Source organism: Mesoplodon mirus (genome assembly GCF_964341445.2).
Source record: "Mesoplodon mirus genome assembly, chromosome: 13".
NCBI classification, from domain to species: Eukaryota; Metazoa; Chordata; class Mammalia; order Artiodactyla; family Ziphiidae; genus Mesoplodon; species Mesoplodon mirus.
Genome location: NC_138989.1, coordinates 7,989,458 through 8,015,271, shown reverse-complemented (window position 1 = coordinate 8,015,271; position 25,814 = coordinate 7,989,458). Strand labels below are relative to the sequence as shown.

The window sequence follows — 25,814 nt, the reverse complement described above, 5'->3', positions numbered from 1 at the left end:
GTGGTCTGAGAAACCCAGGGAGGTTCGTGCTAGGAGGGGGGCCGCGGGAGGAGCCCCCCAGGACTCTGCCTGACCCCATAGGACTCACACCCTTCACCCAGTTAGCCCAGATCTCTGCCTTCTGCTGGCAAACGCTGCAGTTCGCAGGTAGCTTGTGCCAAGGGGGTTCTGAGGTCCCGGGGGGCGCGGGGGGCATTTCATCAAGGAGAGCTGACCCAAGCCGGCGCGGCCTTTGCCTTCTTTCCCTTGTGCTCTCTGCCTCGCCTTCCCCGCCCTGGGCACCCCCCTTCTCTGCATGCCCCCCCGCCCAGGTGTTCGTGTTGGCGCTTACGTTCCTTGTCCTCTTCCTCGGCAATTTCCTGACCACACTCAAAGTCGTGCACACCAAACTCCAGAAGAACAGGAGCGAGGCCAAGAAGCCATGAGCCACGGGGCCGGCGCCCCTCGACCCCCGGACTTTGAGACTGCAGGGGATCCCAGGCGACACCCTCGCTGCCTGGTTCCTCCCAACCAGTGGCCACTGGCAGCAGTGACCTCAGGGGCCAGCGACATCGCTGGGAGCAGAGCCGAGGCCCCGGTCCCGGCCGGACAAGAGGAATGTGACCCCAGCCTGTCTGCGCAGTGTTAGCCCGCCCCGGCCTCCCTATTTATGATATTTAATATCGGCCCACCCCCTTCCCTAGAACCTGCCGCCCTCTTCCCTCGCTGCTCTCCGCGAGACTGCGTCAGTCTTCCTGGGGGGTGGGGGAGGCTTAGCCTCAGGGTCCCCCTCTGTCCCCCATCCTGTCGTTTGAGCCCCTCAGGTTGGGCTTCGGACGTGCCTCGCTGGGGTTGGGTTTCCGCTAACCTGCTACTTACTGAGTCCCAGGCGGGTGGAAGGAAGCCCTTCCGTGTCCCCGGGAGCCTCCCTCCCCGGGGCACCGCTTCTGCTGTAAGCTCCCGGCCTCCGCGCCTCCGCCGCGCGGGTGTCCAGGTTCTCGGAGAACCGCTGTCCGTCTCTTTGTGCCTCGTGCCCTTTGTGCTTCCTGAGTCTGCAGCCTGCTGGCCGCCAGGTGGCCCTGCCTCCCACAGACCCCGGGCTTGGCCTGAGGCGGGAGGGTGTTCTGAGCGTCACCACCAGAGGGCGCCCCTGCACCGTCTGGCTGGTGTGAGGGCTTTTTTCACCCCCCCCTCAAAGTTTGGGTCCACTTTGGGGGGCTTCATGTCTCCCACCCCTCAGCCCACCTTCCCAGATTCTCTCCGTGAGTACTCAGGGCGTGGGGTCAAGCCCCTCGGCGCTGGTTGGGACGTAAGCCAGCGTGGAGGTCACCCACGCTCGGGCTTCCTCCCTTCACCTCAGAAGTTCTGGAATGGGGTGGGGTATCTGAGCAGGCTCACTTCGAGGTGGCGGCCACACTCTATATAGAGGCCAGGGCAGGTCTGCTGGTCACCTCCCGTTAGGTTCTGTATCTGTGGGGAGGGTGAAGAGGCCAACAGGTTTGGTTGCATTTTCTGCGTCGTCTCCTCATACGGGCCTCGGCCGTCCTTAACGACTTACTTAGAAATCGCTGTCGACCAGAGTACATAGATGGTGTCCCATAATCATGCTCTGGGCGTCAAAGGGGTTTAAACTTTTAAAGTATGAAATTTCCCCTCCCCTCCCCCCAGTAAGATTCCACATAAAAATCCAGATTTCCACTTTCCCTAGAGAAATGGAAAGATCTAGAAACATGCCCACAGAGCAGCATCTGGCTGGGCTGAGCTGCCGTGTCTAGGGTGGGGTGCTTGCTTTCTCATTTGCCATAGGCCCCACCACTCCCTGTTATCCCTGCCCTACTTCACGCATTTGGGTCTCCCATCTGGCCCTTTAGGCACTTGGGTTTGCCCTAGACTAGGAGTTGGCGAACTTTTCCTGTGAAGAGCCAGATGGCAAATATTTTAGGCTTTGAGGGCCAGATGGTCTCTCACACTACTCTAGTCTGCAACTGGAGGGCAAAAGTAGCCAATGCATAAACGAATGGGCGTGGCTGTTTTTCAGTAAAACTTTATTTACAAAAATAAAGATTTGGCCCACAGACTGTGGTTTGTGGACCTCTGTCCTAGACCACGAAGCCTTGGACCGAATGCTCTCGTGATTCCCCAGGGCGTGGCAGGGCCTTGGGGAACCTAGGTGGGGTGGTCTCTTTCTCAGGCCAAGTGGGGGCTGAAGCACTGGGCAAGGGAGGGGCTGAGGCAGGAGGTACCCGGGATGGCAGGAGCCACCTGAAGCCATTCTCTCATCTTAGGTAACGCTGATTCCTGGGCTTACTCAGGAACCACCAGCTCTCAATCTCTGGGGCATCGGAATCACCTGGGGCACTTGTTTAAAAACTCTTGGGCCCCTGACCCCAGACCTTCTAGGAGGTTCAGTGAATCTGCACTGGGGGTTAATCACGTCTGTTCTCGCAGGAGGCCATCTTGGTTCCAGATCTCCACATCTTGGCAGAATTGGAGGCTGTGAGAGACGGGAGCTCGATGCCTATTTAAATGAGCCAGTGCTGTCCTTCTGCAGACAGTCTGTAGAGAGACCTGACTTGCCCAAGATCACTCGGAGCTGATGTCACTTTTCACCTCGGGTTTCTGGCAAGTCGTGGCGAGCGGAGGGCTTGCAGGTGAGGAGACGCTGAGCGAGGGTCACATGGATCGGCCAGAGAATACTTTTTGCTCTTTGAGAGAGGTTCTTCTCTGCCTCATGTGCGTCCAGCTCTGGAAAGATGGCGGCCAAGCCGAGGGCTGAGACTTAAGTCCTCTGTTTGGAAGGGAGGAGGGAGGGGGCTGGGGCCTGTGTTCTCCTGATAGGCCTCGGTCCCATCCCCGTGCCTGAGTCCCTGCGGGGAGGAAGCAAGAAGCTGGAGGATGCAGCCAGGCCTATCTCAGGAAAGCAGGGAGGCGGGTGACTTGGGAGACCAGGCTTGGGGGCTGTGTGGAACGCTGCCAAGTCCATATTTATCCTCATAGCAGACGTCATTTCTCATCTCAAGCACAGGCTTTGAGGACCTATTGGGTGTGCTGAGGGGGACACACAGCTGGGGGTTGGTAGTGATGAGGGCACTCCTGAGTCCTGGGGACAAATGCTAGTTCCAGGGTACAGAGGGACTGAGTCCAGCACCCTCGCTCACCACCACCACGCAGGCTGGAGGGGAGTTCGTGGTCAGAGCCCCAGCTGGGAAAGGAGAGAGTTCCAGAATGTTCCAAGCCACAGGCTCCAGACACCAGGCCCTGGAGACACCCGACTCCAAGTGCCCTTCAAGAGCTGGGGAGGGGGCAGGATCCGGGGAGTAGTCTGGAGCTGGGGACCTGGGTCCTGTCAGTTCTATCGTGAGGGCCGTGGGCCCCGCCGGGAGGTGTCAAAGCAGCAGGCACAGGCGGTGTTGTTTCTGCCGCTGTGCTTTCTTCAGAGCACCGAGGGCAACCTTGGCGGCCTCTCGGAAGACGTCCTCCACGTTCTCCCGAAACTTGGCAGAACATTCCAGGTAGAGGGCAGCTTGGATCTGCTCGCGGGCGCTCTGGCCCTGGTGGGGGGAGGGGCCGCGATTAGACGAGGGGTCTGGAGCATGGGGTCTCCTGTGAGACCCCTCACAGATTTGGGGGCTTTCTGGGGGCGGAGGCCTTGGGGTGGGGACGCTTCTCCACCCCAGGGCCAGCACTCCCCAGTGTGTGCAGATGGACCATGAGGGCCACTGTGGTGTGGCCTATGGGCTGTAGCTGCTGGGAGCTCTGTCCTGGCCTCCAGCCCACGCTTCCCCCAAACTCAGGCAGAGATGGGGGCTGACTTCAGCCGAGAACTGGGGTGGTGTGTTGTGTCTGCCAGGCCTGTGAGGAGAGTTAAAGGCCTCAAGACAAAAGGGCTTCCTACGTGCTTCTCTCCCCTGCTCTTCCCGAAAGCACAATTCGGGTAACTGAGCTGGCTGTTAGAGTAAAAACAGTATTTCTAACACAAATTTATTAATGCCTGTTCCTTTTTATTAAACTTTATTAGTTTTCCTTTGTGTTCCTTTTATTCTGCCATGCCTTACCCAGAAGGCCGCAGGGTTCGGTCAGGCTCATGAAAGGAACCCTGCTTTCCAACACGGGCCTGCCCTTCCAGGCCTCTGGGGAGATGGGACAGGGTGGTGGTTAAGGGCTCAGGCTCTGGGGCCAGAGTGACTGGGATGGGATCTTGGCTCCACTTCAGGTTAGCTGTGTGACCCTGGGCAAGCTACGTAACCTCTCTGAGTCTCCATCTCTTCTCTGTAATATGGGGGGCGCTAATAGTACCTGTCTCAAGGTTATAAGGATTAAATGAGGTAAGTAATGTAAAGTGCTCAGGCAAGTGGCCTATCATTATTAATATCTAAAAATTATTATTCTTAACCCCCGGCAGTCCAGTGGCTAGGACTTGGTGATTTCACTGCCGTGGGCCTGGGTTCAACCCCTGGTCAGGGAACTAAGATCCTGCAAGCTGCTCGGGGCGGCAAAACAAAGAAAATTATTATTTTTAGAATCCTGCTGGCTTCAGCTCCCGAAAGGCCACTAAGGCACACCAAATGCAGAGGCCAGAGACCTGGGAGGCTTTCTGGCCATGGCTGTGTCCTGGGCTCCTGGCGATGGGGTGGAGAGGAGCGGGGCGGGGGAGGGGGCCCTGGCCCACCTGTGTGTAGGTGATGGGCTCCAGCTGGGCCGCCCGGAGCTTGCGCAGCTGCTCCTTGTCCTTCCTCAGGTCTGTCTTGCAGCCGATGAGCACCATAGGGATCCCACGGCAGAAATGGGTGACCTCAGGGAACCACTGTGGAAGGAGAGGGCGGGCATCAGGGCTGGGGCCCCGTCCGTGGCCCCTCCTCCAGAGGCAGGCGGGCTGGGAGAGGGGCCTTACCTTGATGAGAACGTTGTCATAGCTGGTGGGGTTCATGACATCATAGCAGATGAGCACGAGTTGGGTGTTCTGGTAGGACAGGGGCCGCAGCCGGTCATAATCTTCCTGCCCTGAAACCAGACAGCAGGTGGAGGTCAGGGAGGTACCACTTACTTCTCTACCTGAGTCCCCTGTCTGGGCTCCAATGGGTGAGGGGTTGGGGGTCTCCTGGGCAAGAGACTCTAGGCCTCAGTTTCCTCGTCTGTAAAACAGAGGTGGCAGCCCTCAGTCCTACACCAGATAAAAGCCATGCAGGGACTTCCCTGGTGGCGCACTGGCTAAGACTCCACGCTCCCAATGCAGGGGGCCCAGGTTCGATCCCTGGTCAGGGAACTAGATCCCACATGTATGCCGCAACTAAGAGTTCACATGCCACAACGAAGGAGCCCACGTTCTGCAACTGAGCCTGCCTGCTGCAACTAAGACCCATCGCAACCAAATAAATAAATATTAAAAAAAAAAAGCCACGCAGTGAGTGATCAGAGATAGGCCTGATTGCAGGGTAAGTGCTGGAAAAACTGCTAGTAATCATGTCAGCGATGATCGCCCCTCCCTCCCATCCTTATCCCTGGTGCTCAGGTTAAAACTGCAGACTCTGAAGCCAAATCCGAAGTGAAGCCTCCCCTCCCTGAAGTTTCAGACCAGTGGGGTTGGGTAGGCCCAGGACACTGCAGTTAACCGTGCGCCCCCCGGGCTGAGAGGTGCGTGGCCTCTGCTTGAGCTCCTCCTGCCATTCCTGCCAACACTAGGAGGAGGGTGGGGGGTGCTAGAGGTGACAGATGTGCGCCCATCCAGGTCCACTCAGCACAGTGGCTGTCAACCCTGCTGCATACCAGACTCACCAGGAAGAACTGACAACTTCTGACACTCAGTCCCTCCCAGCACCACCTGGATCAGAACCCAAGGCTGGGCTTGGGTAACGGTGGGTTTGGGTTTTTTAAAAAAACTTTTTTAGTAATTTTTTATATTGACAATTTCAAACCTACAGAAAAATTACAACAGGGAGCACAGAACTCCCTTACTCGGATTCACCGAGGCCTTACGTTTTGCCCACTTGCTTTATCTGTGTATATACACTTTGAACCACGTGAGAAGGAACTGCAGACCTTTGGCTGCCCCCCCCCCCCGGAGAGTTCCTCTGCGGTTTTTCTAAGAACAAGGACGTCCTCTCACCTACTCAGGACAAGTATGAAACTCAGAAACCAACACTAACATTGTACTCTTGTAATCCAATCCATAGGCTGTATTTAGATTTCCCCAATAATGTCCTGTAGTATTTTTTTCCCTGGTTCAGAAGCAGGCCTGGGGTCCCACCCTGCGCGTGGTTGTCATGCCCTATTTTTGTTTAAAACTACCACAGTGAGAACTGAGAGTCTTTCAGGCCCTATGGCGACCCCTGGCCACCTCTGCACAAAGGTGACTACCTTCCAGGGAACACAGAACTCGGAGCCCAGGGATTCCTGCCCGTCCCTCTAGCCTGTGGGTGCCAGGGAGGTGCCGCCCGCCCTCTGATCCCTCCCTGCCAAAGGCCTCTCAGGACAAGCAGCCTCTCCCAAGAGCACAAACAGGCCACATCCTGCTCCCAGACCCCTGCTGATGACAGGGCATGGCCGTCATCTCCTTTCCCACTGGCCCCCCTCAGCCCAGGGATCCCTGATGGTGTGCAGTGACTGGGAACCCAGATCTAATGACGGCTGGGCCGGGAGGACTGTGCTGTCATTCAGCTAAAGTTCCCTCAACACTGGAGAAGGGGTGAGGGGTCGTCAGGGCCCGGCAGACTCAGGCCCTCCTGCCCTCATTACCAGAAAGCTGGAGAAATCCTTGTAAGGTGGTGGGAAACCGGCCCAACATGCTATTCCAGCCCCTCTCCCCTTCCCATACATGTCCCCTCTCCTGACCTTTGTCCACCTCTTTCTGATAGGGTAGCCACTAGCCCCATGTGGCTATTTGAGTTAATTAACATTAAAAATTCAGGTTCTCCATTGCATTGGCTACATTTCAAGTAATTAACGGCCCCACGGGGCTAGTGGCTACCGTACTGGGCAGTGCGGGTGCAGAACGTCTCCATCATTGCAGAAAGTTCTACTGGACGGCATGGCGCCATCCTCATCCAAGCCACCGTCAGTCTTCCGTGCCACCTCCTCCCTGGTCTCCTGCTGCCCCTCAATCCATTATCCACCTGGCAGCTGGATGGATGGTAACACAAGTGAAATCACACCCCTCTCCCCTCAACTGAAACACCTGCAGTGGCTCCCCACTGCCCTTTGCAGAAAGTCCAAGCCTCTCCCAGTGGCCCACGTGACCCTGGTGCCCACCAACCTCGACTTCATCCGCCTTCCTCCTGCCCCACTCACTCGCTGCAGTACAACCAAGGCAGCCTCCTTGCTGTTTCTCAAACCCATCAAGCTCTTGTGCCACACCTGGAATGCTTTTCCCTCATTTTTTTCCCCCATTTGCTTCCTAGCATTTTACTTTTAAACATTCAGACTGACCATCCACAGTATTTCCTTTTTCCAGATAATTGCCTTCTCTCTACTACTTACTGGTAACGCCACCTTATACGTCACACTTTTTTGGGGGGCGGCCGTGCGGCTTTGGGATCTTGGTTCCCCAACCAGGAATTGAACCTGGGCCCTTGGCAGAGAAAGCCCAGAATCCTAGCCATTAGGCCACTGGGGAACTCCCATCACACTTTTTAGAGTGTCTTTGCCTATAAATGATTAAGAAACCTTTACAGGGACTTCCCTGGTGGCGCAGTGGTTAAGAGTCCGCCTGCCAATGCAGGGGACACGGGTTCGAGCCCTGGTCCAGGAAGATCCCACGTGCCGCGGAGCAGCTAAGCCCGTGCACCATAACTGCTGAGCCTGCGCGCTAGAGCCCGCAAGCCACAACTACTGAGCCCACGAGCCACAACTACTGAGCCTGCGAGCCACAACTACTGAAGCCCACGTGCCTAGAGCCTGTGCTCCGCAACAAGAGAAGCCACCGCAATGAGAAGCCTGCGAACCGCAATGAAGGGTAGCCCCTGCTCGCCGCAACTAGAGGAAGCCCGCGCGCAGCAACGAAGACCCATGAAAAGAAAAAGAACAGCAAAGACCCAATGCAGCCAAAAAAAGGAAACCTTGACAACAACCACCTGCATGATGTGCTAGTCAGGGATCTTATGAATACTCCCATTTACATATAAAGAAACATGAGACGTGAAGTGACCCCTCTGAGGTCACCGAATCAGAGCCAGGCCTGACTCCACATTCATTCAATTCCAAGGCCAGTGTTCCTTCTGCTGATACACAGCAATGCTCTATTCTGCTCTGTAGTGTGCAAAAACAGGTTCTGGGCCTCTACGATGTAATGATGCGGCTCAGAATTCTGGCCTCACATACACTCTGATTCCCTTTTAGAAACACGGCAGGAGAAGACAAGCAGTTGTAAAATGGGGCTATGGTGTTCTGACGTCTCCTCCCATCTTGCCCGGCTGATTCCTCAGAGAGGTCTTCCCTCACCACGCAAAGTCCATCCACAGCCTGTACTCACACATTTATTTGTTTACCGCCTGTCTCCCCGGAGACTGTAAGCACCTTGAGGGCAGGGTCCATGTCTGTACTTAAAAATCATTCCTGGCACCCGGTAGGTGTCCAGTCACTATTGGCTGGTGGGTGGTTGAGAAGTTGTTCATCTCTTGTCAGATGCAGCAGAGACGAGGGCTGAGACATGCCACTGGGCTTCGCAATTAGGGCCTGTGCTGACTGCAGCAGGCTTGATGAGGGCGGAGTCAACCCACCAGGCAGTGGGTTGAAGGAGGAAGTCAGACCAAGCCTGCTCCTGGCTCAGGGCCTCTCCCTTGCTGTTCCCTCTTCTAGAAGGCTCTTCCCAGGTAACAGCATGGCTCACTCCCTCGTTTCCTTCAGGTCTCTGCAGAAATGTCACCTCTTCCAAGAGAACTTTCCAGACTGCTCTGAAACAAGAGCCTCCTCTGCAGTCTGTCCCATGACCAACTATGGCTTTATTTTTCTCCCTAGCAAGTATCACTACCTGACATCACAGTTGTTTTTGTTTTGGGGGGAGATGTCCCTCATGAGCATGTAAGACCCTGAGGACAGGCCATCTCTGTCCTGCTGTTACATTACCCGGCGCACAGACAGGCTCTATAAACATTTGGGGAATGAACGAACAAACAAATGAGCCGGTGAATAAAGTGGAATAATAATCTCTATGGCTTTCAGGTTTGCAAGGGCATTTCACTTCCATCACCTGTGTTAATTTTTTTTTTTTTTTGGCCGCACCTCGCCGCGCACAGGATCTTAGTTCCCCGACCAGGGATCGTACCAGTGGCCCCTGCAGTGGAAGCGTGGATTCCTAACAACTGGACCGCCAGGGAAGTCCCACCCGTGTTAATTTAAGCAGTCACCCCCCCACCCCAAGGGAAACTGGGTGGGCAAGTTCTTCCTGTTAGGAGCCCACGTGGCTGGGGGTGGGGCTGCGTGTTTCAAGGTCACTGACAGGCTCCCTGTGAGCTGAAGCACCAACGCAGTTCCCAGCTCCAAGGCCAGTTTCCTGCCCGGTCGCTGTGAAAGCTCCAATCCTCCCGGGAAGCCTTCCTAATTGGGAATTAATCTCTGGACCTCAGTTTCCTCATCTGTGAAATGCATATGTGAGGAACAGGTGAGCCTCGACCATAAGAGTCAAAATGATTAGTACCAACAATATTTGTCGGCGGTGCGCTCACTCATCACATGCCGGGCCCCACGCAAAGCCCTTTACCTGCACAGACTCCTCACTCCTCACTACGATTCCTCACTACTGGCTATTGTTTTTGTTTTGTTTTGTTTTGTTTTTGCCGAGTCACGCAGCTTGTGGGATCTTAGTTCCCCGACCCAGGATTGAGCCCAGGCCCTTGCCCGTGAAAGCGCGGAGTCCTAACCACTGGACCGCCAGGGAACTCCCACTACTGCTTTTGTTATCACCAATTTACAGATGCGGAAACTGAAGCACAGAGAGGTGAAGTGACTTGCCCAACGTCACACAGCCAAAGGGAAGCTTCATAAAGGACAGGAGACCATAGGTAGGACTACTGGGGTGCTTCTCTCTCAATCCACCCCGGAGGAGAGGGAGCTGTCCTCACCCTACAAGCCCCAACCCTGACCCAGTGAGGAAAGGTTACCAACAAGGGGATCTTGAGAGGGAGGGACTCTGGGAGAGGATGGGTAACCAGCCCAGATCCCACCGCCTCTTCCCAGTTGTCTTCTTGACTTGACTGTCCCTGGCTCAGCTTCCCCCAGGAGTTCAGTGTGAACCTCCACACAGGGACCAGGCCTGCAGACAATGGACTTCTGGGTGCTGTTGACCTCATGTCTCCTTGGGAGGAGTGGAGTGTCCTGGACACCCCACCCCTGTGAGTCAGGAGAGCCAAGCTCCACTCAAACTCATTTTCCATGACCTTGGCACCTTCCCTCTCTGGGCCTCAGTTTCTGTATCTGAAAAAGGGGGTGATAACCCTGCCCTTGATATTGGAAGTAAAGGACTTGTAGGCTGAGCAATGCTGGGCAAAGGTGTGGGCCTGCGGTTACTATTGAAATAGAAACTGAATGGGGACCTGGGTGGGGGATTCTAACCCCAGATCTTTGGACCCACGAGCTCTAGGAGGCCTCCCATCCACTAGGACCCTCCCCATTTACCCACAGTGATGCCAAGGCTTAAAGGGGGCAAAGTCATCTGCCCAGAGGCAAACAGGGGTCCCACTCTGGCCTCTGTAGATGGGCTTGAGAGGTTAAAAAAGCCCCCCGAGTTATGTGCAAAAGGACACATTTGCTTCTGGAGAGGAAAGGTCTTCTGAGGCACAGCTCCCCCGGAAGCTGCCCATCTTCCTGAAGCTGGCGGTGCCGCAAGGCCTGAGGAAGTAAGGCTCACGCGAGCGTTATTTCCTTTGTGGGAAGCTCTGCCATGACGGTCATCTTTCCGGGGGCATGGTCCCTAAGACCTGCCAGGGTGTCATCGGGCCACAGTGGTCCCCAAATCTGCCAGAGGACATCTACAGGGCACGTGGTTCCCATCTCTGGCCGGGGTGTTGGTCAGGGGAGGGAGGGGTGCAGGCAGCGTGAGAAGGGGAAGCTGCCAGAAGAGGAACCCACTTTTACTAGTGCTACTGGGGCCCGCCCACCTGCGTCTCCTAACCGCGGCCTGGAGCTCAGACCACGCATGGCCACAGACCCACAGCGTCAGCTCCCCCACCTCCAGGGCTCCTGGCTCCTAGGCACCCCTCTTGTCCGTGATTCCTGTCTTAGCGACTTCTTGCACCCCACTTTTCCTACTGTTCCCATCTCAGGCTGGGAAGGGGATCATAGCTCCCCACCTCCCGGGGCAACTCCAGCCAGTCCTGTGATGCCCCACCCCAAAGCCCAGATAGCTCTGTCTCTGGTTGGTGTCTTAACATCCCACCTCGCCCCCACCTCGCCCCCACCTCCCCTCTCTCTGCCCAGGAAACTTCAGACTTCACCGCAGCTTCCTGCCTCTGAGGGTGTCAGGCAGATGAGCTGCTAGGGCAACGGGTGCTCACAGCACCCGCCCCCTTCACCTTTGCACACGGAGAGCTCCGTCACTCCTCCATCCACCCTCCCGCCGCAGTGGTGTCTGGAACTGCTTCCGCAGGACGGAGACAAGTAGCCAGACTGTCCTCCCACACGGACCCCTGTGGCTGAGGTCCTGGGTGTGGAGAAATTCAGCCTCTTGGGGGGGCCACCCCATCCCACAGCTCTGGGCACCACTGGTTGGCTGGAAAGATGCTCCCCTGCCCCCCACCTCCCACCATAGGGGCTAGCCCATCAGGTTCTAGAACCTTCTACGACAACCTTTACTAGACTTGGGGCTTCCCTGGTGGTGCAGTGGTTAAGAATCCGCCTGTCAGTGCAGGGGGCACGGGTTCGAGCCCTGGTCCTAAGCCCGTGCACCATAACTACTGAGCCTGCACTCTAGAGCCCGTGAGCCACAACTACTGAGCCCACGAGCCACAAGGACTGAAGCCTGCGCGCCTAGAGCCCGTGCTCCACAATAGGAGAAGCCACCGCAGTGAGAAGCCCACGCACCACAACGAAGAGTAGCCCCTGCTCGCCACAACTAGAGAAAGTCCACGCGCAGCAATGAAGACCCAACGCAGCCAAAAATAAATAAATAAATAAGTAAACAGATAGATAAATAAATAAAACCACCGTTACTCACCTCTACCTGGGCCACTCCCTTCACCCTGTCTCTATCTTTTTCTAGTTGATCACCTGGCCATTCTTTCTGCCACTTTCTTCGGATATCTGTCCACCCCAGAGAGAGAGACGAACCTCATCACCTTTATCACAACGGACCTTCTCCAGGGGTGTCTCTGCAGCCAGGTTCTTTTTCATTCATTCATTCCACAAGCCTCGCTCTGGGACAAGCACCACGCTGGTGACTGGGGTGTGGAAGAGGAATGACCCAGGCTTTCCTTCATGCTCCTCCTGACAGTGGGGCTTCCCAAGTCACAGCGGGACACCCTTGAGGGAGCAGCCTCGTCTCTTCCCCCCAGAATATCCCTCCTGGGCCGTCCTGCTGACTGTGAGGCCAGTCTCCTCCCCCAGGGATGCCACTGAGAGGTTCAAACCCCCAGCTCTGCTTTTCTGCCACCTGGAACAGTCTTACTGGGAAGGCAGGGGGTGGGGGCCGGCACAGAGCTCTGCATGCAGCGGGTTCAAAAAAATAGGCTGGGGCTGGGGCCTGGGCCTGAATGGCAGGAGGTTAAAAAATCACAGTGACAAACACTTAGTGAGCCCTTCGCAAAAGCCAGGCCCTGCACTAAGTGCTGCATGTCACATGAATTCGATGTAATTCTCACAACTATTTTAGCCTTGATTACAGAGAAGGAAACTGAGGCCTAGGTGTCCCCACTGACACGCAGCCAGGGGAGCCGGCATCAAAGCCCAGGTCTGACTCCAAAGCATGTGGCAGGAAGTTGTGGACAGGTGATCACTGCCCCGAGTGGTCACTGCTTCTGATGATTTGGGAAGGAGCTCTCCCCATCCCTCCCACAGTAGCTCTTAGTGAAAATCATTCCTTATACCAAGTAGAAGCTTTCCAGAACCTCTACAGGGCAATCTATGCTGATAAGTTCTTTGAGCATCTTTCTCTGGGTGAGGCCGGGAAGACCAGAAGTGATCCCTACCCTGGGTCCGATGAGGGAGGCTGCGGTGAAGCCCTGAGGGCAGAGGAAGGAAGAGAGAGTGAAATCTTCCCTCTGACTCCCCCTGCCCCGCCAGCACTCCACCCACAAAGTGGGGTTAACGAACCGGCCCCTACCTGGGTCCCGGACAGGAAACATGTGAAACTAAGTGTCCCAGACACACCACGATTTTTACTGCTCTTGTGGCCACGCCCTTGGGAATTCCTCAGACGCCTTTGGCTTTCCCAGTTCAAGGGGCTGGAGGCCTGGCCCTGTTCTGGGGGCAGCCCTGCAGGGCCCTCATCCAACAAGAGAGGGTCCTTAGAGGCCACTATAGGGGGGACACACCCATATGGCAAGGTCAGGAATGAAGAAGGGGCCTGGGGCTGGGAGAGCCCCCCTCCTGAACCTCTCCAGGGTGGAATGAGAGATGTTACTGACAGCCTTTCGGAGCGGTGGGGAGGACGGGGCGGGGGGGTCCTGGATCTTGGCCCTGTCCAAGGCCAGCTGGAAGACTTCACCTCATACACACAAGGCTTGGCCGACAGGGGAAGGGACACCTGATGACACAGTTCCCTGCACATCGCTAAACACTGAGTCACAGAGGCTGGGTGAGGCCCCAGCTGGGACCCTGACCTTTGCTCCCCAAAGTTGATCCAGCGCAGCGGGGAGTCAGGGCAGGATGGAAGCTCCCCAGGGGAACCAGTACCAGCAGTGATACCCAAATCCTCCCGCTGGCTGTGCGCCTCCACCCATCCCCCAACAGGACCGCTGATGACTGTGGTGCAACTGGCGTAAATACACTTGCCTTAGGAGCTGCAGGTGGCAGAGAGAACCTTATGTTGGACCTACACTCCCTAGAGCTCTGTTCCTTCTTCAGTGCCAGGAAGAAACAGAACTGTAGCCACAGAATCCTAGAACCACAGGCTCAAAATTATAGACCATAGAATTCAGAGTCATGCACCATAGTCCACGGAATTCCAGACACATGGGCTCAGAATGTGTAGCTCCAGGGCCCTAGAGCCTCAGGACTGTTGGCCACAGAATCCTGGAGTCACAGGCTCTGATCTGTAGCCCCAAGTATTCTAGAACATAGCACCCAGAAATGCAGCCCACTGAACCCTAGCACCAGGGGACTCAAATCTGCAGCCCACAGAATCCTAAGAGACCACAGCATGTAACACGAAATCCTGGAACCATGATAAGCAGAAGCAGAGACCACGGTTTTCTAGAACCACAGGAGAGGAAGGAACCCGTGAGCCCTCAGAACATCAGCGCTAGGAGGGTGGCTCAGAAACTCACCTCTTCCAAATACCCTCCTTTTACAAATGGGGCGACTCTGTCGGCCTCCAGCACCACCTAGTCAGGCGGTGGTCAACCGGTTCCCAGCCAGCGCCCCTCCGCGGCCTCCAGGAGTGACGGGATGTCAGGGCCCGGGAGAGGCAGAAGGGCGGGCGGGGATGCCCGGCGGGGGATGCCCCTCAGGGGGAACGCTCCTGGCGGACCCTAGGACCCTCGCCGCGCAGACGCACTCACCGGCGGTGTCGTATAAGTTCAGGGTCACCTCCTTGCTGCCCACGGTCACGCTGGCCGTGTACTTCTCGAACACGGATGGGGCGTAGTGCTGTCGGAGAACGGGCAGGGTTGGTTCTTAAGGGGTGCGGCGGGGACCCAGGGTCCGACTGGATCCCCACCCCCACCTTCACCCCATCCGGCTCAGCCCCCCTCACTCTGCTGGGCTCTGGAATTCCCGAGGGGGCGCCCCGGGGTGACGGCCGCCTCTCCGTGCGCAGGACGCCAGGGACCTGGGGTCCGGGCTCGGGGCGCAGGCTGAGGTCCGTCCCTCACCCCCAGTGGTCCGTCCCTCACCCCCAGTGGTCCGTCCCTCACCCCCAGTGGTCCCAAGCCCGTCTCCCCCGCCCCCAGCCTGCCTCCAGCCCCCCGGCGGGCCTCACCTCGGGGAAGGACCCCTGGCTGTACACCATGAGCAGCGAAGTCTTGCCGCAGCCGCCGTCGCCCACAACCACGATTTTCAGCTCCTTCTTGCCCGAGCCCGGGGCGGCAGTCGGGGCTGGGGCCCCAGGGTTGTCCATAGCCGGGAGCAGGCAGCACTGGCGGCGGCGCCCTGAGGCGAGCGCTACGGTTGAGCGATCCGGGGCGGGGGCGGGCCCCAGGGCGGGGCTAAGGGAAGCCCCGCCCTCGAACCGGCACCTCCTCCGCCAGGCAGCCAGCCGAGTCGACCTCCCAGCCTATTTCCTGCCTGCTAGGCTCTCGGCCCAGAGTCTTCACCTCTCATTCCCAGGGAAACTGAGGCAACTGAGAAACGGAGTGCTCAGCGGCAAGCGCAGCTCCCATCTCCTCTCCTGCGAGTCACGGCGCCCCCCACACCCCAACCTGCAAGATCTGATAGTTTCCGCCCCTTCCCGCCTGGCACCCTTGATTGGCAGTCTCTGTCTTCGGGCAGGGACCCTCTGATTGGCCGACTCGGCCTCCTCCATCGGGCAGGGTCTCTTTGATTGGCGGACTGCCCCCCAGCCCTCGGGTTCGAGGAGCCTTAGTCTCAAGCTCTGGGAAAAGCCCCCAGCTTCGCCCCGCCCCAACTATGTGGCCTCGGGGAAGTCCACTCTGACCTCAGTTTCCCCCCAGAAGGTAGCGTCGTCGATGGTGCCAAGAAAGATCCTGGCATAGGGGGTCCTGTCTGCCCACGTGGTCTGGCCCTGTGGGAGTGAGCCTGTGTGTCGGTTGGGGAAGAGCGGTTCCGCTTACCTATCACCCCACCTCCCAAAGGTGGAGGTCTGGCACCCTCTGCCGGGCGATGGCCTCGGCGCGGTGACTTTGGGAACAGGTGAGTGGCCCCAGAACCCTTTCGAGGGTTGGCCCCAAACCAAGCGGGCGGGAACCTCTTTCTAGCAAGGCCCAGAGGCGTGTGAACCAAGCAAGACGCCGTCGAGAAGGGGAAGGGGAAGGTCAGGGTAAATCTAGTTGAGATCAGCTGGGCCCCTTCCGTCCACTTTGGAGACTGATAACCCTGCTCTCACCAAGAAATGTGTGTTCTCCAACCAGCAGCCACATATCCTTCATCCCAAGCTTTCTCCTCAACCCCCGCACCCAAACTGCTATTTACTGAGCGCTCACTCTGGCCAGGTACTATCAGAGCGTCTGGGGGAAACCACCCCTGCCTCCCACCCCTTCCCTCCCTTGGACTGTCTTTTGCACAAACCAGGCCAGTGGTCAGGAGTGGCAGAGGGACCCCCAGGAGCAGGCATGTACCAGGCAGGCACTGGGACATGGCTAGGTGAGAGAGCAGAATCTTTCCCAGCTGGGGTAGGACATCTGAAAGTTTCCTCAGAGAAGGGCTGGCAGGATTCAGGATCTTCTTGCCCTCACCCCACCCAGAAGATTCCCCATTTTCAGGTTCTCAGCAAGGATCAGGTAAACTTTACTTCGGAAAGGAAATCGCCAACCCGGCAATACCATAAATGCCAAGTCAACATATTCAGAGGATGCAAGGCATAATCTGACCACCAGATGGCAGCAGAGACTGCCCCGGGGAGGCCCCAAAGAGTCCAGAGCTGGAAGAGAAGACCCAGCTCCAGGTTCTTAAGTGGAAAGCCCTACTCTGTCACCCGGCCAGAGGGCATCTGCTGGGTCAAGCACCCCTAGACAAATTTACAGCAATTCATTCATTCCTTCTTTGCAGCACACGTTTATTGAGAGGCAATTGTGTTCCTGCCTTTGAGGAACTCAGTCCTGGGGGAAGCAAAGGAGTCTGCGAGACGAGAACAATTCAGAGAACAATTCAGACACCGGAGCCCCTGTGGGGTTCAGAGAAAGTTGAGAGCTGGGCAACAGATGAACTAAGCTTGGCAGTGCTGGCAGGAAGGGCCAGTGGAAGTAGGATGAGTACCCAGCCTGAGTAAATGCATGGTGGCTGGAAACCCCATCAGGTTTGGCAGTGGCTGGGGCGTGAGGAGGGAGGCCAGACATGGTTGTCAAGGTGATGAGGGTTCGATCACAGGGGCCTGGCTACTGAGCTCAAGATGGGTGTCAGACAAAAGCTCTGAACAGGAGAGGAGCCCAGCCAAAGCTCTTTCCGGTGGCCAGGGGGGAGCTGTGATTGGCTGGTGAGGACAGGGCTGGGGCCATCTCTACACAGTGGCAGCCTGGGGCTGGCAGGAGAGGAGGGGGAGGAAGCCATCACTCAGAGAGAGGGAGGATGGAAGAGGGCTTTGAGGGAGGGGAGGACCACTTACCTTTGAGCCAGGCACAGGCCTGACCTCACATCAGATACCCTGAAGCTCAGGGAGTGACTGGGAGAGTAAGACTACCTCATCTGGGAAGGGCCTTGAGAGAGTTCACTTAGAAGGGTCAGCCCACTCTGAGCAAACTGTGGGAACTGCTCCAGCCCGTAGGGAGAGGGCATTTGACTTTTCCTCAAAATCCTCAGACCTCGGTTTCCACCTTTTCTAACTAATGGATTTCAACTTATAACAGAAAAAATGACTTACATGAAAACAGGTCTTCCCAGGCCGGCCCAGGTCCAGGCAGGACAGCTGACACTGGCCTCAGCCTGCCCACCCACCCCTGCTTGGCCGAGAGGCTGGCACAGAGCCCCAGCCCCACCCGGCCTGGAGCGTGTTTGATTTGGACCTGGCTCCAGTGGTGGTGTAGGGGCTGGATCTGTAGCTAAAAATACCCAGCAGCCAGGCCAGCTGCTCGGAGCTTCCTTGGAGGTGCTGGGCCAGGGCAGGCCGGCTGAGGCACTGGGAACACCCACAGGCCCGGGGAGCCCTACTCCCTTACCTGCAAAATGTTCCGAGGACCCACGCCTTTCTTCTATTCACCAGGAATTCCTGGAGAGATTTAGGAGGGTAAGAAAAAATTCTTTAAACTGGTTCTTGCCACAAAGCTGTTGAGACACAGAAGCCTAGGGGAGCTGGCAGGTGGCATTTGCGGGGGTGAACTGATCTGTATTCACATCTAGGCCTGGGATCTAGTGAGGCCAACTGACCACAAGAGAGAAGTAGGGCCAGATCCACTTCTGTCTTGTCAGGGCAAGGTCTGGCCAGCACAGGTCAGGACGGGGACGTTAACGACAATGCTAATGGCTTCCACTTCCCTGGTGCCTCAGCATACTCTGGGAGGTCACTACACACCTGAGGGGTCATCCACCCCACGGGAGACAGAAGTAACTGACCATCCTCTGAGGTCCCAGGGATGGGAGGTGGCCCAGCGCAGCCTGGGGGATCAAGGCTGTCTATCCCTGTCCCAGGACTCTCTCCAGGCTCAACATCTGGTGGTGGGCTCAGGGGAGTCACCACCAGAGTACAAAGAGCTACCTCCACAAAGCCAGACTCAGAGACAGGTCAAAGGTTATCTGCCAACCTCCTCCTCCTGGTTCACAGGGGAGACCACGACTCCTGGAGGGGTAGGAACTCGTCGAGGTCACTGGCCAGATGGAGACGGCACTGGACCCAGGCGGCCTCTGAGATGGCGGGGTGCCCATCTCCACAGTCCAGGCAGAGGTTCAGTTTCCACCCAGGGGGTCCAAAAGGTCGTACTCCACGCCTCGGCTCTCGGCCAACGGGCCGGAAGGGGCGGGGCCCTGGCGTCCAGTAGGAAGGCAGGTCTGGCCACCTCCGGCCGCCCTTCCGCTGGCGTGGCCCTCTCCAGGCAGGCTCCACCGGCTGGGCGCCAGGAGCAGCCCCGCCCCGAGCTTGCTGGGTGACCGGTGGGTGGAGCCACGCTCTCAGCAGAGGAACCAGTCTGAGGACTGATAGGCTGCCCCGCCCCTCCCTTCACCTAGGAGGTACTGTCTGCCAGACAAAGAAATTAGAAAGAGGGGGTGAAAAAAGGAAGCGGGGAGGAGTACGATCCTTCCAGGTCATCGGGACCCCTCTCCCTTCCAAGAATCACACCCGGACCACAGTGGAGCGCCTCATTGTTGCCTAATTGGTCCGAGGGCGGGAGTGGAGGAACTGGCTGTAACCCTCCAAGCTGCTGCTGGCAGGGAAAGGTTTAAATCAATTATTTAACTATCCAATGCCTAAGGGAGGTAAAGACCCCAGCCCCGTGGAGCCCCAAGGACTCTATCAGAAGGGATGCAGCACACCCTCAGGGGGCAGAAAGGTCACCTGAGAATCCAGGGAGTTGAATGAACTCATCAATGGCAGAGCCGAATTTAAACCTCCGGACTGGGGCAGACTGGAAGGAGGGAAAGGCTCATGTAATACTACAAAGTGCTCACCCTGGGTAGCGAGAAGGGAGTCTGGTGCCAGGTGTGGTCGGCTGCACCCCTTGCCCCCCAGCAAAAGACAGCATGGACCAAATCCAGCTTATCTGGAGACCCTCATGGCGCCAAGGCATGGCAGCCAGAAGGACCTAAGAGTACCACGCTGGTTACTTTCAACCAAATAGCTTTCCCAGCTCCCAGGCAGTGACGCCAGCAGACAGCTAGCACGGGCAGGAGCCCAGAATAACCCAGCAGCTGGGGCGAGGGGGTGCCATGGACACAGGTGCTGGGCTGGAAGACACCTGGAATCTCATCCTGACTGCCGGTGGTGACCCCCTGACCTTGGGTGAGTCACGTTACTCTCCGGGTGGGGGGAACCCCCCAAACCATGACCCATCATGGAACAACAGCTTGTGGACTTGAGGAAAGGCCACCACCCCAACTCACACACTGGAGTAAAAATGGAGCTGGCTCCCAACCTGCAGAATGTCAACCTTCCCCTTTGCCCTGAGGCTGTGCCACGTGCTACGAGGTGGGCTGGTGGGGGAGGAGCTCTCAGACAGCCCAGCCCCACTCCCCGCAGCCACCTCCGAAGGGGGGCCAGCTGGTGTGAAGCCTGTGAGGCCGGCCCCCTTAATCGCACTTAATCCGCCCTCCACCCTTTACGGCAGGCTTTATTATCACTTTACACAGGAGACTCGCCCAAGGTCGACCAGCACAGGGGAGAGTCAAACCCACAGCTGCCTGCCTTAGAGCCTCCCTCGATTAAGCACCAATACGCCCCCAACAAAACCTCTGGGTCAAGCCCTACGGCTCCCCCAGTCCTCACTCAAGCCCCGAAGCTGAGGGATGGGATAAAAGTGAGCAGAGCCTATCAGACCCGGAAGTCAAGCCTGGGCCCGAACGGAGGAGGCGGTGCAATCAGCAGCACCTGGACCCAAATGGCTCATCAAAGTAATCACAAACTAAAGATCACATGGGGGAGGGGTCAGGGATCAAGGGCCGCACTGTCTCCAGCTGCGGAGCTTCCTGGAGATAAAGAGAATGGGAAACTGCATGCTGTCAGCTTGCGTGAGGAGAATAGGCAGAGCTGCCATCACTACGAAGCGACACCTCCGCACCAAGAAATAGTTCGGGGTTCCAAGCGCACATGCTTGGGTCCTCACAACACCCCAGGTGTTACGTGGCCCAAAGGTTCTCAAAATGTCTCCACACGGCAGCATCAGCATCACCTGGGAACTTGTTAGGCCCCACCTACTGAACCAGAAACTCAAGGACCGGGCCTCGGAGTCGACTCTAATGAGCCACCCGTGATTCGGCCGCACGCTCAACTTTGACAATCACTGACCCATCTGCGCAGCTGGTGAAACTGGGGCTGAGGGTCTGTGCTGCTTACGCAAGGTCACAGCAGGTGAAATGGCTAGCCAGGTTTCAAATCCGGGTTTGTCCCGTTCTACAAACAGGGTTTTTTCTTTTTTTTTTGGTTGTGGGTGGGGGGGCCTGGGTGAGGTGGAATCGTGGGAATTCCCTGGAAGGGCAAGAGTCGAGAAACCTCTTTCTTAAAGAAAGCCGGCCCAGATCTCAGGTCTTTCTGTTCTTCACCTCCCTAGCAGCCAGACATCGGAGGGGAAGAGGCCAGCTCACACAGTCACCCCACACGCCCCCAGCGGGGGCCGGAAGGGAGGGCCAGGGCCGGCCCCGGTTTCCTGGCAGCTGCCTGTGTCTTTCAGAAGAGGCATCCAGGGCACTCCACCCATCAAACAACACACAATTGGGAAATACTGGGTTGGCCCAAAAGTTCGTTCGGGCTTTTGTAAGATGGTATGGAAAGACCCGAACGAACTTTTGGGCCAACCTAATATATGCAAGTGCAGCCTCTCCTATGCTGCTAAATATGGCAAAGAATTGCACGTCCCAAACTCCTGACAACGGAAGCTGACAGGCGGGGATGGATGGACCAAGCAGGCCCAGCAGGCAGCCGATTTCAGTCCCACACATCTGTGGGGGGGAAGGGCTGCAGAACCAGACTAGCAGGTTTGGGGTGCCCGCCCTCCCTGGGCTCCAGGCCAAAGCCCCCCAAATCTCTCTCGCAGGCTGGGAAAGGGCTCACACCTACCTTAGTGGGAGGACTGTCAAACTAGGCCTGCTTCTGTCCAAAGGAGAACGGTCCACTCTGGGGGTACCGGGCCCCTTCTCCGGTCATGATCCTGGGGGGAAAAATAGGAGGGTGTTTTAGGGCGTCGATGGTCACAAACCGGACACGGTCTCCATGAGGGAAGGGGAGCCTTACAAATGCCGCTCCCCCCTTCCCAGCTGCCAAGGCAGCCCTCACTCCAGAATGAATAGGAGGGGGGTGTGGATGAATCACTAAGGTTCAGCCGGGGCGCCGAGCAGCAGGCGGCGGCTCATCTGCATTTCCAAAGGCCCGCCCCGTCCGCATCCCCTCCCCCAGGAAGGGCCGGAGATGCGAGGGTTTACCCCAGAGCCCTCCGCCTCTGGGGATCCTGGGGAAGGCCCGCTCGGCTTTCCCAGGCCCCAAACCCCACCCCACCCTCCAGAGCGCCGGCTGGCCGGCTGTGCTTGGACGGCCACCTAGGGACGTCGGTGGCCTGCGTGAGGGCCTCAGGCCCCAAGTGGGGACAAAAGGGGCCCACCCGCCCCTCGGGCTCGGCTATCAAAGGGCGGTTGGAAGCCGGACGTGGGCGCCGAGGCTCGGGGTGGGCAGCAGGGACGGCCTGGGATCAGGGCCGGGCCGCGGGGAAGAAGTCCGCGGCCTCTGGAGGAGCCGGTCGGGGTCAGGGGGCGGCCTCGAGGCCCCGACTGGCCCCGTGGCCCTTTGTTACTGGCTCCCGCGCAGTAGGGAAGAGAAAAGACCCCGCGGCCGCGCCGGCCTCCTCGTGCCCGCGGGGGCCCCCAGGTCGGGAGCGGGGTCCGAGGAGGCTGCGGAACCTGCGCTCCTCGTCGAGGCTTCCCCGGGCCAGGGGCGTCCCCGCAGGCGGAGGCCTGGAACGCGGGCGGCGCCGCGGCGGCCTCCCCTCCCCCCACCCCCGGCCCCGCCGCCTCCTTCCCTCCTCCCGCCTGGCGCGCGGCGGCCGCCACCGCCCGAGCCGCGGGCGGCGCGCGAAATGGCGCCCGTCTGACCGCCTCGCCCGGCGGAGGCGAGCGCGAAAGCCGCGGCGCGCGACGCCCCCAGGCCCGCGGCCCCCCAAACGGCCTCCGTGACCACCCCTCGACCCGGGGCGCTGTGTCCTGCGGGCTCTCGGGGCCCGGCCCGGCCGAGGGGCCGCCGCCTGCTCCGGGCTCCCAACGACAACCGGGAAAGGAGGGAGGAAGGAAGAAAGAGAGCGGCCGCCATTAGCCACCCGCAGTCCCGCCCTGGCTCCTGCCCCGGCCCCGGCCTCGGCCCCGGCCCAGCCGGCGGCTCTGCTCTGAACCTGAAAATAAAACTCGTGTTTGGGAGGGAGGAGCGAGCGCGGCCGGGAGCACAGGCAGCGGCTCGGGCTGCAGGCGGGAGAGATGCTGCGTCATGGTGCCAACATGGACGCCGGCCTTTTGTCCTTTTTCGCTCAGGAAGCGCAGGCGCACCCCGGAGCCCCGAAAAGCCGGCTTCGGAGGGCGAGACCCCCACAATCAAAAGGGAAAGAGGCCCCAGGCCCGGAAGGGGAGGTTTCCTCGGCTTTTGTGCCCCCCTTCCTCAAAGCACTTCAATTTCTTCTCCCCCCAAGGCTCAGACCTAGAAAAGCGAGGAGGACGAGCGCAGGCGGCTCCGTGGATACCCCAGGTCGCTGGGGAGACCTTCCTCTCGCCTCCGGGGCAGAAGGGGCAAAAGGGTCTGAAGAGCCCTCCTCGTCCCCACCCCCGCCACCCCTCCCCGATCCGGCTGCCAAACATGAAGCTCCAGAAACCTTCTCCCCTCAGCTCCCAAACATTTGCAGCCCTTGGCCTGCTCGAAAAAACATTTCCTCGAAGGGGTAAAAGGCACGTTTTTGTTGTTGTTGTTGTTTTTTTTACTTACCCGCTCACCCCGGTGCCAGGGAGTCTGGAAGATCAAGCTGGGCGGAGGTTTTGGAGGTGTTATTGTAAAAAATATCTTTGAGGGGGATTGTTTAGTTGGGAATATTTGGGGGTAGTGGTGGTGTCTTTTCTGTTGTTACCTTTTTAAAGTTACACTCTCATGGCATTTTCTGCTCCTTCCACTTCTGCAAATTTTCCAGGGTTGGGTTGGCAAAAGGCGGCTTCGCTGAGGACTGTTTACTGCTCTGGATATAGCAGTGGTGTGACCGTCATTAAGAGACAAAAGGCGAAAATACACAGTCAAATCAAACAAAAGGCAAAAGACGCACCGGCCATCCCAACCACCATAGAAAATACCCCCGAGTTAACGATGGTGTTTGGCTCGAACCAGCTAGGACTTGTTTTCCAGTTTTAATCTAGTTTCCTGTGACGGGCTTTAGTCCCTTTACACAAAGAGGTCTTCCTTTCCCTCACCCACCCCCCTACCAAGACGAGAAAAACAGAGATGTTTTTCTTCAAATAGATCGATTTTCAAAGAAAGTGTACATGTTACTGGGAAGAAAGCTGACTAGCATTTATTGCTATAAACATTTTCAAAAGCTTAAAGCTAAAACCCTAGCTGTATAAAAGCAAAATCGTCTAAAAGCATTTTAACTTTTATGTTAGACAAGAGCGACAAAGACATACATGCAGATGAAGGTTCAGAAAATTAAGGACATCTCAGCAACATTAACATGAAAACTGCACTGCGTAAGGACAGAATGGACTGGGTACTTACAATGTAAAAGGTTTTTAAAAACTTAAGAGTAACGACTGCTTACAATTTTTTGTTGCTGCCATTTCGCTAGTCCTAAAACTATACATTTAAAACATTACCTTGTTAAAAAGAGAGCAGAAGGAGTTAATAAGATGGCCAGTTTTAAGTGTTTAATAGAGGAAACTATATATATATAAAAATTTATTGTTCAGTCAAGAGAATACAGATTAAGACAGCTCCAAGCTCCCCCCACCCACCCAAGAAAAAAAAAAGAGGAAAAAAATTAAATATGTCGTTTACTTAGGTTTTTTGGAATTCAAAATTGTTAACTGCTGACATTAATGGTGTGCTATGACCTAGTTATACAAGACAAAGATGGATTCCAAGTCATAAGGAAAAATCCAGATCTTTTTAAAAAGTCTTCTTCATTCTTCCAATTGTGAGTCCTTTAGCCTGTTGACAAATGTTAAACACAACACTGAGGCGTCCTGAACTGGATGGTGGAGTCAAAGGAAAAACATTCCCCATTTGCAACAAAGGAAAAACCCACTTGGCCATTTAATTCCATTGCAGAAAAATGGCTCCCCTCATCTGTTGGCCTCTCCTTGGTGTCTGATGAAGGATGTTTTGAGAGCAGCGTCTAATAACTCAAGCCCTATAGAAGCCGCGCGCTGATTGGCTGCCGCACCCTGCCGCCCTGCTCCAGCCAATTACCTACCCACGGCCAAATTACAAACCCCGAAAAGAGCCCCAATGTGAAATACACCACCACGAAGCCCCAGCGAGGCGACTTCCTCGCCTCGGCCGCCCGACAGGAGAGGCAGAGGGGGCTACAAACGCGTCCTCGCGAAGCCCGGGAGCCTTGGAGTTGAACTCACAAAATGGAAGCCGCGCGCTGATTGGCCGCCGCCACTCCCGGACCTTTAATAAAGAAAGGGGAAGGAAAGATAAATGCAAAAAAGGGGGACTCTCTCCTCCGTCGGTGACTGGAGGAAGGGGGGGGGGTGCGGGGAGAGAAGCATGTGTTCACAATTACAGGGCGCTCCTCTCCAAAAATAAAAACAGAAAGAAGCTTCTATCACCCAGGTCCAGGCAAGAGCTGCATCCTCCCAGGAATGTGAATGCTAATTTGGTTAAAATCCTGGTTTCCCTTCCCCAGCTCCGCTCCGGGGGGAGGGGGTCGCGGGGCAGAAGAGGAAGCCGGAGCCGAGATACCTCGATTGCAACTCGTCTTGGAGCCTCCTTGCCGCCCCTCACGGCTCCCAGCGTCCAAACACACAATCACACACACACCCCAAAACCCAGCCCTTTCCCCTGAGCCCCCACGCGCCCACCTCCGGTTTTGGCAGTTTGGAAACAGTTTTGGAGGCCCCAGGCGCACGCCGCGGCGGCCGCGGCTCGGAGGGTAACCCCAGCCGCGGGAGGTAGAGCTCGGGGAGACCCCCTCCCCCGCCAGCCAAGCCCCCCACCTAAGTCCCAGCAGAATAAATAAATTAAAAGGCCTTCCCCCCGGGAGGGGGGAGGCAGTGTGGGAGCGCGAGAGTGAGGGGTGGGGGGCCGCTGGGGCCCGGGGCTTTGGCGGCGCAGCTGCCGCCGCCGGGAGAGTGCCTGGGGAAGCGGCGAGGAAGGAGAGGGGAGGAGGAAGAGGAGGAGGAGGAGGAAGAGGAGGAGGGTGAGCGCTCGGGTCGGGCTCCTTAGCGGTGTATTGTGGGATGTGCGGCTA

At 57.2% G+C, this 25,814-nt stretch overlaps 2 protein-coding genes across 12 annotated transcripts in view; one reads left to right on the top strand and one right to left on the bottom strand.

Moving 5' to 3' along the window:
* Positions 1 to 1,871, top strand: part of TMEM120B (transmembrane protein 120B) — a 62,042-nt gene extending 60,171 nt beyond the window's left edge. For 6 of the 7 annotated variants that reach the window (XM_082641043.1, XM_082641041.1, XM_082641042.1 and 3 more), the window contains one exon: positions 312 to 1,871. In XM_082641043.1, the coding sequence (XP_082497169.1) occupies positions 312 to 425 (114 nt within the window). In that variant the 3' untranslated portion in view covers positions 426 to 1,871. The remainder of the gene's footprint in view (positions 1 to 311) is intronic. The other variant, XM_082641044.1, reaches the window with a different exon arrangement.
* Positions 1,872 to 2,007: 136 nt separating this feature from the next.
* RHOF (ras homolog family member F, filopodia associated) lies at positions 2,008 to 25,591 on the bottom strand. Of its 5 annotated transcripts, none has more exons than XM_082641053.1 (10): positions 25,426 to 25,591; positions 24,970 to 25,012; positions 23,475 to 23,579; positions 21,437 to 21,527; positions 17,892 to 17,941; positions 15,044 to 15,805; positions 14,625 to 14,712; positions 4,871 to 4,980; positions 4,649 to 4,783; positions 2,008 to 3,530 (listed from the first exon to the last, which is right to left on the bottom strand). In XM_082641053.1, the coding sequence occupies exons 6-10, from the start codon at positions 15,179 to 15,181 to the stop codon at positions 3,366 to 3,368; spliced, it is 636 nt and encodes a 211-aa protein (XP_082497179.1). In that variant the 5' UTR covers positions 15,182 to 15,805; positions 17,892 to 17,941; positions 21,437 to 21,527; positions 23,475 to 23,579; positions 24,970 to 25,012; positions 25,426 to 25,591; the 3' UTR covers positions 2,008 to 3,365. The 5 variants fall into 5 exon arrangements, with proteins under 5 accessions (XP_082497179.1, XP_082497178.1, XP_082497177.1 ...); XM_082641052.1 differs by lacking the exon at positions 25,426 to 25,591 and adding an exon at positions 25,307 to 25,325; XM_082641051.1 differs by lacking the exons at positions 24,970 to 25,012; positions 25,426 to 25,591 and adding an exon at positions 24,642 to 24,850.
* Between the last annotated feature and the right edge of the window lie 223 nt (positions 25,592 to 25,814).